Genomic DNA, 15,039 nt, shown 5'->3' with positions numbered 1-15,039 from the left:
TGATGAACACTCAGGTCTTTAGAAATGCGTTCATAGCCTTTTTCAGCTTCATGCATCTCTACAATTCTAAGGTCCCTTTAAAGTAGTTTTGATCGATGCATGAGGCACATCTTTCTTGAGAAGGGCAGGTTCTGTTACTAACCTGACTCTGTGTCTGTGTTTTCTATAGGGTAGGGCACCTCTACAACCCACATCTCCAATCTCATCTCATTGATTTGAACGCCTGACTCCAAATGGCTTTTGTAGAATGCATGGCCCCAGAAGTTCACATACATATTTGAACATAGACTGTGATTGTTTTAAGTTGTGTACTCGGTATTGATACAATTGGTACAATTGTTTGTGCATTATTAGTTCAGGCAGATTGTGTTCCTTTATTATTGTGACTTAGATGAAAATAAGACCACATTTTATGAGTAATGCTGAAAACCTGCATAGGGTTTGCAAACCTTTTTTGGCAACTGCAGTTCTGCTGGAGCAGTAAATGCAGAGTGAAGCAGGGATTAAGTGAGTTTACTCTGGCGTCCATAATTCATTAACTTTTGGGGAGGGTTCAACTGGTATTTTTAATAGCTGTTCAAAAACACTGTATAAACCCTACCCTGAAGAGTATAAAATCAAATTTTCCTAAAATTGTTTGAACCCTACATGCCACCAATTCCTATTTTGTGCTTCAATAAAGTTCATTTTGTTTTGAGATTAGTTTACAGAGTTGGTAATTGCATTCTTTACAGGATGTTAAAGACAATTAAGTTTAATTTTTCATAAGAACGGTAACATTTTTCCACTTTGTTTTATAATCTGCACTCAATATTGTGCAAGTTAATTTTTTACTCTTGGCGGATTTGTTAAATTGATCCATCCTGTTTGAAGGACTGGAAAGTGTGGAAAGGTCTCTTAAAAACTGTTCCTGGAAGCCAAATTCGACTGCAAAACTTTAAAAATATAATTTTCATTACATTAGCAAATGTAGGAATTAGTTTGTGTTGCCATTTAAGGGTGAATCTTCTAGTATATTAAAGTGATCTATTATGATCTTGTCCATTCAGTATCCTTTTGATGCTATTTTTGTAAAGCTATACATCAAATGAGGCTTGCAACAGGCACTTGTCAGTATTGCAGTAGGATTTTCTAAATTCTAATTGGTTCCACTCTTTTGTAGCAATATTGATTTCATTTTGGTTCATTTTCAGAGTTTTATAATACTGAAATTACAATAATATATCCAATTTGTTAATTCTTTTTATATGCAGTAGTTGGATATTCTTGATGGATGAATTTCATATTTATAATTTTAGCATGTTTTGAACATCAGTTGTACTATATAAACTATCCATAGTTATAATTTTAAAAAAATCTCCGTTTACTAATCTAAAACATTTGTTCTTGAATGGTTATTTTTTGATGTATCTTGAGTAGTGTCTAGATCAGTGTTTGGATTAATTAATAAGCTAATTGGCAATAGTTTCATTCTGTAACATGATCTTTTGATCCTTTTCCAGTTTAGGCAGGTTGTAGTAGTATTGCATTTGGTTTTATAATCAAATTCTAGATTTCCTTAAGGTTGCCTTCATATGCAAGATAACTTTGATATTAGTTATTGTACAACAAACAATGATAACTCGTGCATTGGTTTTGTTGGTACTATGCCAGTGGTTTCAATCTTGTAATAAATTGACGTATGAGAAACAATTGGTTCAGTAAAGTGTCTAATACTCCAGTTTCAGTGCAGCCTCTATTTTAAATTCACCAAAATGCACAATACTCTACAAGATGGGCCCAACTGATATAATTCTAATGTTTAAAATATTTTAATTAAAGCTTGGTTCTTCTATAACTTAAGAATTTATGAACCTGTGGTTTAGTCAGACTGATAAAATATTTTATGTCTCAAAGTTTGGTTTCAGCTAATATTGGTAATTTTTTTTTAAGTTACTGACTAGTCTCAGTTTAATTTGCATTGTCCCAGAATTTCCTGTAATTTAAAAATGTTAAATTAAATTATAAATGTAGTCAAACACTAATTTTCTACTTTCATTGCTTAATCAGCCAATCAAAACAATTCTGTAAGGCAAAACTTTAAGTGTGCACTTCACTTCATTTTGCAGATTTCAGATTTGGAAAGGATGAAAATGATGAAGGGAAAATGATGTAACTATAGGAAATGTAATTCTGTACCTAACTGATATAAATACCTTGTTTAATTTTTATATAAAGGTGTCTATATAGTGGGTTCCAGTTAATTAGAACATTGGTGCCACTTGATTGGGATAGAATTCAGTCGGTCACGTGCACTTCGTGTGGCCATTAGAGTAAACAATTGCGTCAGTTGTGTGTGCTTGTGTTAATGTTGTCTATTTGGGCTGGTGGATGCTGAATCAAAATGCAGTGATTTTTGATAATTTTATTAGACTTATTTTGACTTTAAAGTATTTTTGATAACCCTTGCCAAGATGGCATGAAAAGATTTGACACTAGCCTAGAAAAATTACCCTACTGTACCAAATAAAAAGCTATCTGCCTAACACCACTTATCGTCAGCTGGCAGAGATAACTGGAGAGCTGAAATCTACAATTGCACGCTTGACACATCAACAAGATAAACTGTGAGAAGGATGGGCAGTACATGAGAGACAACAGGGAACATCCCAAAAATGAAAATGTGAAGGTAAGGATCCAGATGTCGAAGAGGCCCTCAATCAATAGTTTTCCATTGTAATTGGACGAGGTGTGCGTGTCAGTGAACCAGTGTTTTAAAAACAAGTCAGAGGAGCTGGCTAAGAAACTTGGTCATGACTGGTTGATTTTCTCAATGGCAATATAGGCACCACATTAAATTCAAGAAACTACACTGTAAGAAAGGTAGTGCTAATGTAAGTGCAGAAACATGGAAACCTACAGGACTTCCCAACTTGATTCAAAAATTTTGTGTAGAAGATGTCTACAATGCCAGTGAAACAGGCCTTTTTTTGTCGTGCTATGCTGGATGGTTCCCTTTGTCACAAACACGAGCACTATCAGGTTCAAAGAAAGCAAAGAATGGCATAATAGTGTTGTACAATATGTCAGGATCTGATTAAAAAGAAATTCTTGGTTATTGGGAAAAGCGTAAAACATCGATGCTTTAAGGAGGTAAGAATGGATAGTTTTACCGAAAACAAATCTCAAGGTTGTATAATTTATCCATTCTTCGATATTAAATACACTGAGTACTATGCTAATAAGAATGTATGGATGATTTCTGAAAATTTTAAGAAATGGTGAGTTGGGATATGGAGCTACAGTGGAAATCAAGCAAAGTTCTTTTGTTTGTTTTCAATTCTGCAACACGCCCTAATGTAGAATGTTTGAGAAACATCTGCTGGAATTTCTGCCTGCTAATATAACATCCTTGGTGCAGCCAGTGGATATGGAAATCATAAAAAAAATTAAAGACTTTTCACGGAAAGTTGGTCAACCACATTCTCGAAGCAATTGAAGAAAATCTATTGACATCTCCTTCCAAAGCTAAGCAAGTGAGTTCAAGCATTAACCTTTTACAGGCAGTACAGTTTGTCAGTGATAGTTGGCGAGAAATAAGCAGCAATACAATTCAGAACTGTGGTTTGAAGCATTCAGGCTTGGAGGTGCCAGAAACGGCCAGGAGTGAAAATGAAACTATTTTACTACATCAACAAGTTGGGAACTACTAAGAATTTGAAGGTGTTGACTATCATCTTGAATGTTGCATTGAAAATGAAGATTTGGAAGATGTAATTGTTTAAAATTATATGAATGCAATCCATTATCCGCACTGTGCCTGAACTGATTTTGTTCATTTTCAGTCAACCAAAAGAATGTGGCAGTATACTCCAGATGAATTCCTCCTTTAAACTATTACAGCTTTATGGTATTGTAGTAATATTGGTAGTGTTCTAATTTGTTCAGTATTTCATTTAAGTACAGAATTACTCAGTTAAACAGTAGTTTTTCTTTGTTAATACCTTTTTAAACTATTTCCATGAAACTTTAGCTAATTGATGTATCTCATTTAACTGGAATCCACTGTATTTAATTTTCACTTGTATTCCCATCCTCCACCCCCCCCCCCAAGAATAATGTTGCATTCCTTTATTAAAGTTGAGTGTGGACTGCACTGAAAATATTGTTGGATTCCATTACTGCATTTATAAATGCTGACTTTTTCAAAATAGTTTCAGACTTATCGTGTTGTCAGATTTGACAGAGCTCTTGTTCTGGATTGGTTACAATAACTCAACTTTGACTACTATCATGCTGAATTGGAGAATGAATCAAGATGACAAGGAAGAATAGAAAATATATTTTAAAATTTAATTGTTTATTTTTTTTGGAAGAGATCAAGAAATCACTACATTTTCAAAAGTTCAGTATATAAAATCGTGAACTTTGTATTTTACCCTTGCAAAAAAATCAGCAATAATTTTCCATGCTGTAGGTTTAGTTTACTAAGAGATTCCACTAGAATGTGAAGATTTTAATCGTTATTTTAAACCCTATTTCTCCTTTTAGGTCATCTTTATTTCATTTAACAGCAGAGAGGACAAGTAACCTGCTGTGTACCTATTTATCTGCTACTTTCTAAATCCTTCCTGGGATGTGCGTGTGTGACTTATTCCACTGGTTAAGATCATCTGAAATCATGAATGTGATCATGTCACTGCCAAACTATGGCACGCATTGACTGGAAGGGTTATTGGGGAGGGTAACACATTCTCTCCAATCTTTGGTTTTATTTGCAGAATGATAGCATCATAACTTATTTCAAGAAATTTGTTTTTGAAACTTTCCAAATTGTATCTAACTCCAAACTGTATCCATTAAGACCAACTTATGCATTTGCTGGTAACATTTTGAAGCACCAAATTTCCAGAAAAGATCTATGACCAGTTTTTTTGTAGAGGGAAGGATTCAGCTGTGTTCTCTTGTGCCAGGTTTCTAGGAAACTTGAGTGTTTTATTAAATTGGTTACCACTTTTTCATAATCTCTGAAGTATTTCATTCAGAAATCCATTCCTCTGTAAGTACTATTAATAGTGTTACCTAGGTAAAAAGAAAATGGATCTGATAAATTTCATTCACTCTTTTTTTTAATATTGTAGACACATCGCCACCAGCAGAGTCAAATTCCCAAACTCCTCCAGAATCATCCCTAACTGAAGTAGAGAAATCAGATGAGCAACCATCAGGAGTGAAAGAGAACATGGAGACAACCAAAGATACTCAGGTGCATATTATAATATAATACACGAAAAATCTAAATTAATCATTACAATTCCACGGTGAGAGCTAAAATATCTAAGATACTGATTTCAATCAAAGATATTTTGACTACCCAACAGACTTTAAGTGTATTTGAATTTGCAATCCTTATTGAGGAAAAATAATTAGTAAAGATCATTCATGAGTGGTTAATAGATTTGTAAATGTTTTCTCTCTCAATATGGCTCCAAGGGCCAACTAATCATATGAAATGTTGAAATATGGCCATTGAAGTCTGTTCTGGTTCAGTTACTTATGATAGTAAAGTAGGCCGGATTGAGTACACCAGAGGATTTAGAGGATTCAAGGAGAGTATGGACCATATGAGTGTGTAGGAAAGGATAGGACAGATTAAATCATAATTAGGGAAATTAATATTGGAGTGTTTTTTTTTAAAAATAGCAATTGGCATGTGCCAGAGGAGGAGTGCCACAAAGATTCATTAGACTGAGATTAGATTAAGTAGATTTGGGAGGGTGTGTGTGTGTTTCAGGTTCATTGTCACAGGCACAGGGTATAAATGCCATGAAAATTGGCTTTTTATAGCCGAATAAATAGTACATTATAAATCTGATCAACGTAAATGAATATAAATTATACTAACTCAACAAAATTGACATAATACTTGTACAAATTTTAGAGAGAAAAAGAAATGTAGTCTGAGGTAGTTCTGTTCAAGAGCATGATGGCGGTGGGGAAGAAGCCTTTGAATCTTAACATGTGGATCTTTCAGCCTTTGCATCTCTATCTCCCACCTGAAGGCTGCTTGTAGAAGAGGGCATGGCCCAGATGATGGGTGTCACTGATGATGGATTCTACCTCCCAGAGATATTGCCTCTTGTAAATGCCCTTTATAGTGGGGAGACCTGTACCATGATGGAACTGACTGACTCCACTACTTTCTGTAAGCGTTCGCGTTTCTGTGCATTGGAGTTTCCACAACAGGCCACAGGCCGTTCTCTGAATAAGGCACAGTATTACCGCACAGAAACAGGCCCCCCCTCCCCCCCCACCCAACTTGACTGTGCTGACTGTTTGGCCCAGTGAGTTAGTCTCATCTACCCCCATTTTGCCCATAATTGTATACTTATCTAGACAGCTTTTAAATGTTGCTAATGTTTCCACCTTAACTACCGTTTCTGGCAACTCATTCAAAATTCACACCACCCTTTGTGTGAGGAAGCTGTTTCCGATGTTCCTTATAAACCTCTTGCCTTGGATCTTAAACCTTTGTCCTCCTGGGAGGAGGACTATGTGCTTTCACCCTCCCTGTGCTCCTCATGGTGTTGTATACCACTATCAGGTCATCCCTCAATTTCCTATGTTCCAGGGAATGGAGTACTAGTATATGCATCATCTTGTAACTTAGGCCTCCCAAGTCCAGGCAGCTTTGTGGATGGTGCCAGAGCTATGCCAGACATCCCACCTCTCCTGGAAGTTCCGGGAGTCTCCCGCATATTGATAGCGGCTCCCTGATGCCCGGAAATGGATTTTTTTTTTTTTTTTGAGAGGGAGAGCGAGCATCCTGATTGATCTCTCTTCGTGCTAAGTACGCCTATCAGTTTTCTCTGTGGGCGGGCTTTACAGCCGACCTCAAAAATAATGACAGTGTTGCTCACTGCACTGTTTGCAACAGTGACTTTTCTATTGCCCGTGGTGGGTTAAAATGTAAAAGACATGTTGAGGTGAGTTTAACAGGTGTCATTCGTTCATTAGCATAACTAACGTTATTTAAACTAGCTGGCTAGCTGCTAAGGAGCTACCCTACTGATGTCCTACATGATGAGGCCAAACTCCCTGTAGGCTTGCTTAAAATGTAATAGAATAAATATAATATAAATACATATTTTAATGTCACATTTTCTGCATACACCCAACTTGGTTTACAGATTAGACAAAATCACTAAACAAAGTATTACATACATCCTTGGAGGTCGACTGGTGGGGGGGATATGGGGTTGCGGGGGACGGTGGTGCTACCTCCCTGAAATGAGTTTTTGCAGGGTGGGATGTCTGCTATGCATAGTTGTAGCGAGACTAGAACAAGCAGTGTAGCTCTGAAGTGCTCTTTGTTGGTGAGGAGAGGAGATTTCCTAATGATGACCTCTAGTTGCAGAGAGAAGTAGAGGCCCAGGCCTTTGAGCTAGACAATGTTTTGAGGGATGATGCTGTTGAATGCCAACCTATAGTCAGTGAATAGCATCCTAATGTACATGTTCCATTTGTCCAAGTGGTTCAGAGCAGAGTTGAGAGCTAATGCAGATGACGTAGATGCTATGTATTATTTTATGCTTTAGAGATTGAGAAGCAGTCTACCAAAACTACAAAATTATAGGATTTGACAGGCTAGATACTGGAATGGTTTCCCCTTTCTGGGCAGTCTAGGATCAACTGCCACAATTTTAAAATAAGGACAGTCTGAAAGAGGTTAGAAATTTCTTCGTTCCAAGGGAGGTGAACTTTTAGAGTTCTCTGTCCTGGAGAGCTGTGGAATCTGAGAGATGTAGGAATTTAGTATGGAGAATTATTGATTTCTGGGCATTAAGAGAATAAAGGAATAGTGTTGAAAATTATACTTCAGTATAAGTCAGCCGTGATGATGAGTTGTGTTTAAAATGTTGGAAGACCTAATTTTTCATGTTGGTTGAATGACACTTGCGATGATGAAAGCTTAAGAATTGTTTATTTTAAATTCAAGGCAGAATATTTACAATGTCTCTTGCTATGTGCTAATGATTTTGTGCAATTCAATTTTTATGCCTCACTTGAAGTAAAGATCATCCTTTCTGTGTAAATTTTGTGATTTTGATTGAACGGTGTGCAACTTTTTAATTAAAATTCCACCATGAGTCTTAGTAACAGAAACCTAGGTCAAATGATAACTTAATTTTTGCTTGTAATTTTTCTTTCAGGAATCTGAAGATGGGGAGCCTCTTTCAAAAAAGATCAGAACAGAGACCTCTCAGCAGAGTGCTGAGGAGAGTTAGGCTGTTCAGAAAACTGTGGGGTTATCTTCCACATAAAAAGGTACATCAATGGGCCTCATTTCAGACCAACCTTCTAGAAACTTTCACATATTACTAAACATGGAGGAACCACTGACCACGAAGGAATGTTGAGTCGTAATCCAAGTAAAAATTTGAGAAGACTGGACAGATATGAAGCTGACTAATTTTTCTTGTGAAATAACATTCTAGTGATTTATATATTTAAATTACTTTTGCTGTTAAAGTTGGGTGGGGTGGGTGGAAGAAGTGGACTCAGGAGGGTTAACGCACTGGTAGTTTATAAAACTTGTCAAGATCACATGTTTTTGCTGCTGTATTTTCATTCTTATTTATGTTGTGAAATATTTAATGATGGTACAGGTCAGAATTAGTGTACGTATGAAATCCATTATTCATGCCATTTAATTCCATTTTGTGCCTCAAGAAGTAACCACTATCTTGTAGAAAATGCCCTATGTTTGCATAATGCCTTGAAAGTAGAAAGATTCTATTTGTGATCATGTTAATCGATGTAACACAGTCTAAATTGTTTGATCCATCTCACTTTTAGCTTTGTAATTTAAATGTAGTGCAGGTATCTATAAATGAGAACTATTTCCTTGAATACATCCATATATAACAGTTGTATTTATTTATCAAGGGATGAACATAAGACTTTCTAGGTGAGCAGTTTAAGGGTATTTTTAAAGTAAAAATATCTACAGTAGTAAGTATTTGAATTGATAGGTAAATCAAAAATTTGAACATTATGAAATTTTCAAATAGTGACTTTTATGGAATATCCACAATTATGGGCAAGTGGTTCGAGCCATGTATCTGATGGCAACTTTGTCCATGATTTGGAATACCTAATAAAATCTGTACTAATGTACACATTCCTTTTAATATTTGTTACATAGTATATGCGCAGACCTATCAATTGGATGGCCTTTGTTGATATTGCATACTGTGAAGAGGCCAGTCAAAGTGAAAGAAAATACTGAACCTTGAATCTTCTCTTTCAAAAAATTGACTTATCCAGTTTGTCATTTATCATGTGCTAGCTAATGATAGCTAAATTCCCACTTTAGATATTGTAACTTTATTTCAGCTTCAGTACAGAAGATGCATTTTAAACTATTATGACATGGAAATTATAAACTTTGTTAACGGTAGATGTTCTAAACTTCAGAAAAAAATGAACTTTGCAAGTGGGCATTTTCTTAAATGATATCACTCTGTACAGTGAAGTACATGTGAAATTCCATGGATTAAATCCTTGTAACCTCAATGTAAAGCTAACATTGCAAAATATGGACTTGTATGAACTATGGAATCCATAGAGCATGATGTCCATAATTAATTTTTAAACATTATTTCTTTATAAAATATTGCCATCAGGTGCACTTAATTCTAGTCCTGAAATATTGGTATACATCCATACCTCAATCATTCCTCTTTAAATGATAACATATATTTAAAAATGATTACATTTCCCTGTAAAAATGTGTATACGTTTTGGACTGAATAACTGATGAAAATAGTAAAGATGTTACGGCTTTATTTTATTGGAGTCTCTTGATCACTTTGTTTCATTTGAAACCCATTGTTTCAAACACTAATAACAATGGACAATTTTTTAGTGTTGCTCCTCAGATGTTTTGTTCATGATAGACTGATTGAAGCTGTACTCAATTATAATTTCAGACTACTTATAAGACGTAGGAATTTGGAGAAACAAAAAATTATTTTTTATTGAATATAATGCATTTAATTGCATAATAGTGCTGATGCTTCGCAATAGCTTACTTAACTAAGTTAAAAATGTCGACTATTTTCATTTGTACTGTGTCTGAGGCTTCTCAGTTAGGTGTCCAAAAATCAACCAGCATTGATGGATTCCAGTTGCCCTCATACTGTTTCTCCATGACTGCAATGTTCTGGTGAAATTTTTCACCAGGCTTGTCACTGACAGTGCCAAGATTTGCAGGGAAGAAGTCAAAATGGGAATGCAGAAAATGAATCTTTAGTGACATGTTGTATTTCATGGGTTTGTATGCTCGAAGCATATTGTCAACCAGCTGCACAGAGTTTGGTGCTCTGTAGTTGCCAAGAAACTGTTCAACGTCATCCTTGAATGCCTTCCATGTGATTTTTTTTTTTCTCCAGTCCCACTATAAGTTCTTTGAATTGCCTGTCATTGATGACCTGTTTAATTTGTAGACCAACAAAAATGCCTTCCTTAATGTTGGCATCAATTCTGACTTGAATTATGAATTGAAATACCAAATATAGGTATTTTTTTAAAATGGTGTGTGATAGGAAAATTTCATGGTGATTTTCATGATCAGCAGCCCAAAATCCATTATACACCCAGAAGTATTCAGGAAGCAAAATCTTTGTTGTCCAGTGTAATGGAACTTGCAATTAAATTTGGAATTCAGGCTGTATTCAAGGAAGTAAATTTAGAGTATTTTCCTGCTCTGATCACAGTTGCACTATGCATATGTTATAAGTGCTTATGTTTATAAAATAGAATGCATACAATTCTGGAAATTGTTTTGCTCAAGATTATCACACTTTATTACTGTTACGCCTAATAGTCTCCATCTTAGGTGAAGAACTATGTGATCACCATAAGAATTTAAGCTCCAATGATTCACCATTGCCATGTATAAATAATCAGATTTCAATAATTCATACCATTTTAATTCTCTGAAATGTTTTAAAATTTTATAATTTGTCACCATTTTGCCCAACATTAAATTGATACTAAATCAGATTTTTCATCGTGTTCGGTTATACTTGAACTGCAGTGGTTTCCCACATGATATTTAGCTTGTTTTACTTGGACTTTAGTTTCAATATATAATTTGGGACATGTAAATCACACAGTATAGAATTTGGGTACTAATGAGTACATAATGTGCACACCAGTACCAAAGGCTTTTGGCTCATTCTTAAAGGAAATTATCCTTTAAATTTAAAGCTCTTGAGAAATTTAAGTCGTGCTAGAACAGAAATGCTGCTCTTCACACACAGTTAAAATCTATTATGTTCCTAGATTCTTAACCTGTTGGGATAGATTAATTTCCTCTGCAAAGCATAAGTGATCTTCAGCTCACTAGTGACATTTAAAAAAAAAGAAGTCCAAAGCTTCTTGATGAGGACTGATCTGTCTCATTTACTTTTTGAGTACAAATTATTTTTCTCAGTTATTTGGCCCTCACCAAATCATAAGAAGTAAATTTGGTCTTCAATTAATAATACATTTGGATTTTTTTTTGTAGGAATTGGTTTCAAATTTGTTGCTTGGCTATTTTGGTGTTGCAAGAAATGTAGAAAGGGAATCAACATTGTATGTGGTGATAATATTTGTTATGGAGTAGAACATTCTGTAATGTACTATTTTTTGAAATGAATCATTAACTTTCTGCTTTCATTGTCAAAATCAAAAATAATACTGTCAAAATGCATCCAGTGGATTTTTTGGAGATCAGCAGTTTTATAAGCATCCCAATTGATTTGCAATTCAATTTTCATGAACAGTTGGGTACATTTCACTTTGAAAGGATTTTTTTTGTGATGGAAACTTGTCTGTAATTGAAGTGCCTCCTAAAGCAAATGAAACTTGTTTGAATGAATAAGTCAAACAGTGGCTAAGTAGAAAGGGGTAAGGTTTTAAAAAAATTTCATTCAATTGAACCACAAACAAATTAACAAGTGGCTGGCAGTTCCTTAAAATTGAGTACCACGTGCTTCTTAACAGTGAATACTATATGAAAATTCCTGTACGGGGATCGCAAGGATTTTTTTGAGTCATTAGTTTGTTACCTGGTTCAGCATGTTTTTCTCCCACTGTTTCAGCTACCTGTTCCATAAGGGAAGGTCTGTTCATTAAGAAAATCCATGCAGAACTCTCAAAAGTAATTCTAGATTGATATAAGACTAATACACGTTTACCTTTAACTAGTTCATTGAATTGGGGTTCAGTTCCATTTTTTTTCTGGGAGCCTTGTTATAAACTACTGGGGACTGACAAAACTCAAGCTAGGTTCAACAGTGTTAATATTTTACTTGCATTTTGATTTGGTTACATAGACCAAAATATTCTAACAGTGGATTTATTAAATATGTGGTGTATGACACCCCAAATGGAAAAACCAAGTGATTTTTGTGTAGATATTTGTCAGTTTCATGTTGCTGCAGTGAAAGCTAGTTGTATACCTCGTGTCATGAAGGGGCTTAACAGTATAATTTTTAAAACAATTAGCAACACTAATGAATTTTGTAGATGTGGTATGAGTTTTTTTTATATAAAGTTGGGTGTAATCTTGCCTTTCCATAATTAAATTTGGCTTTTGCTAATAGAATTTCTGTACAATGTAATTTTGGTACTGTCTGTTTTTCCATTTGAAACTTGTAAACTTGTATGTTCAAGAAAGCTTCTGGCAAAAGGTATATGAAATGATTTCCATTCTGTTGTGAAGGCACTGTCATAGCTATAGAAAGAAAATCTTGTAATTTTAAAAGCTGGATGGTGCCAGTTTTCCTTTTGTACTAAGTAAATAATGGAGCTTCTGTTACACATTTCCTATTACAATTTTGATCTATTAATTCTTTAAACAGATATATTGTTGGACTGCAACATTGCTATGACCAGAATGAGAGCTTAACTTTATAAACTAGAAAAACATTGACTTTTGAATTTGTGTCCTTGCAATCTTTTTAAGAAATTGAAGCACCACATTCCAAATTCTTTTTTGTAGAAGTGCTGGCGCTTATTTATTAATAAATTGACAGCAGCTTGTACTGCTGCACTATTAACTGCAGAAAACTATGCGGATCCTGTCCAGATATCAACATAAATTTATCTAATTGTCCATATTTTAACCTATTATATTTAGAGATCACAGCTATCATGAAAAACTTAAGTTTCCAATTGAAATGCAATGTGTTGTACAGCAGTGTTTTCTTTTTTATTTATTCCCTTAAGTATGGTTTGTACCATGTACAATGACTGTTTTCATGAATAAAAAATTGTATAATATGGAAACTGTTTTAATTTCAATGTTTTTTATTTCTTGTACTTTGATTAAAAGGCTATAAATGTAGAAGGGCTTTTATAAAACAATTGTCTCACTCAGCGTATTAGATTGCCAGTTACTTAGCTTTAATGTGTCACTAAACAACTTGGTGATGACAAATAATAAATCTAGCAAAATTCATTGTAAAACACCGTTTTCCTTTCCTAACCTTGCACTATCTTTGATTTGTTCCTGTGTGATTTTTAGACTTGGATATTTAAAAGATAGAATGTATTTCAGATGCCTCTGTCTCTTCCCATTTTTCCTAACACCAACCCTCCTGAGCCATTGTGGGGGAAATACATACGCAATAACTTGCCACTTTTAGGTGAAAAATGAATAACTGAAAAATCCAGCTGGTACAGATTGATAAGCACCCGTGCTGGGGAAATGCACAGTAGTTGCAAGTGAATTCCTTTATAAACTCTGAACCACTACATTTTTGAGTTAAACTTTGAGATCAATGTAACACTTGTACCCATGCTGATTCTCTGGAAAAGCTATTCATTTTGCCAATCAACCACAGGTGAGATGCCAGAGGATTGGTGGATAACTAATATTTTGTTGTTTAAGAAAACCTTTTAATAAATTGGGGAAATTATAGGCCAATGTGCCGGAGCTCAGTAGTGGGTGAGTTATTGGAAGGCATTCTAAAGGACTGGAGATATAACAATTTGGATAGACATGGACTGATTAGGGATAGTCAATATGGCTCTGTGCATGGTAGTTCGTGTCTAATCTTAATTGCTTTTGAAGAGGTTACCTGGAAAGCTGATTAAGGAAAGGCAGTGGCTGTTGTCTACATTGACTTTAACAATATCCTGTATGTGAGGTTGGTCAAGAGGGTTCAATTGCTTGGCATTCAGGTTGCCAAATTGGATTTGATATGGGCTTGGAGAAGCTTAGAGTGGTTGTAAATGGTTACCCCTCTGACTGCAGGCCTATGATTAGTGGTGTGCTTCAGGAATTGGTGCAGGGCCTGTTGTTGTTTGTCATCTATCAACAATCTGGATGATAATGTAGTAAACTGAATCAGATGACGTCAAGATTGGATGCATAGTAGATAGCGAGGAAAACAAAGCTTTCAGTAAGATCTGGACCAGCTGGGAAAATAGGCTGATAAATGGCAGAGATGGAATTTGATGCAGACAAGTATGGGGTTTTGCATTTTGGGAGGACAAACCAGCCTAACATTTGCCCAGTTGTAGGGTACTGAGCAGTCTGGTAGAAACAGGTTTCATTCCTTGAAAGTAGCATCACAGGTAAATAGGGGTCATAAAAGAGCTTTTTGTACACTGGCCTTCATAAATCGAAGTACTGAGTACATGAATTAGGATGTTATGCTGAAGTTTTATAAGATGTTGATGAAGCTTAATTTGGAGCATTGTGATTCTGGTCACCTACCTACAGGAAAGATTAATAAGACTGAAAGAGTACAGAGAAGATTTTCAATGATGTTGCCAGGACATGAGAAGGTCAGTTATAGGAAAGGATATTCCTTGGAGCAAAGGAGAAATAGGGGAGATTCAAGAGAGGTATACAAAATTGAGGGGTATCGACCATGTATATGCAAGCAGGTTATTTCCACTGAGGTTGAGTGAGACTATTGATTGTGGGTTAAGGGTGAAAGGTGAAACACTTGAGGTACACAAGGAATGAGTGTCTTCACTCCCAGCAGAAATGGT

General features: G+C 35.2%; 1 protein-coding gene across 4 annotated transcripts in view; it reads left to right on the top strand.

Annotated features, from left to right (window-relative positions):
- Positions 1–14,592, top strand: part of bcl7a (BAF chromatin remodeling complex subunit BCL7A) — a 35,627-nt gene extending 21,035 nt beyond the window's left edge. For 2 of the 4 annotated variants that reach the window (XM_063034587.1, XM_063034590.1), the window contains 2 exons: positions 5,121–5,245; positions 8,193–14,591. In XM_063034587.1, the coding sequence (XP_062890657.1) occupies positions 5,121–5,245; positions 8,193–8,267 (200 nt within the window). In that variant the 3' untranslated portion in view covers positions 8,268–14,591. Of the gene's footprint in view, positions 1–5,120; positions 5,246–8,192 lie in introns of all 4 variants that reach the window. The other 2 variants (XM_063034588.1, XM_063034589.1) reach the window with 2 other exon arrangements.
- Positions 14,593–15,039: the final 447 nt, after the last annotated feature.

This window comes from Mobula hypostoma, chromosome 27 (genome assembly GCF_963921235.1).
Source record: "Mobula hypostoma chromosome 27, sMobHyp1.1, whole genome shotgun sequence".
NCBI lineage: Eukaryota > Metazoa > Chordata > Chondrichthyes > Myliobatiformes > Myliobatidae > Mobula > Mobula hypostoma.
This window is presented reverse-complemented; position numbering and strand designations above follow the sequence as displayed.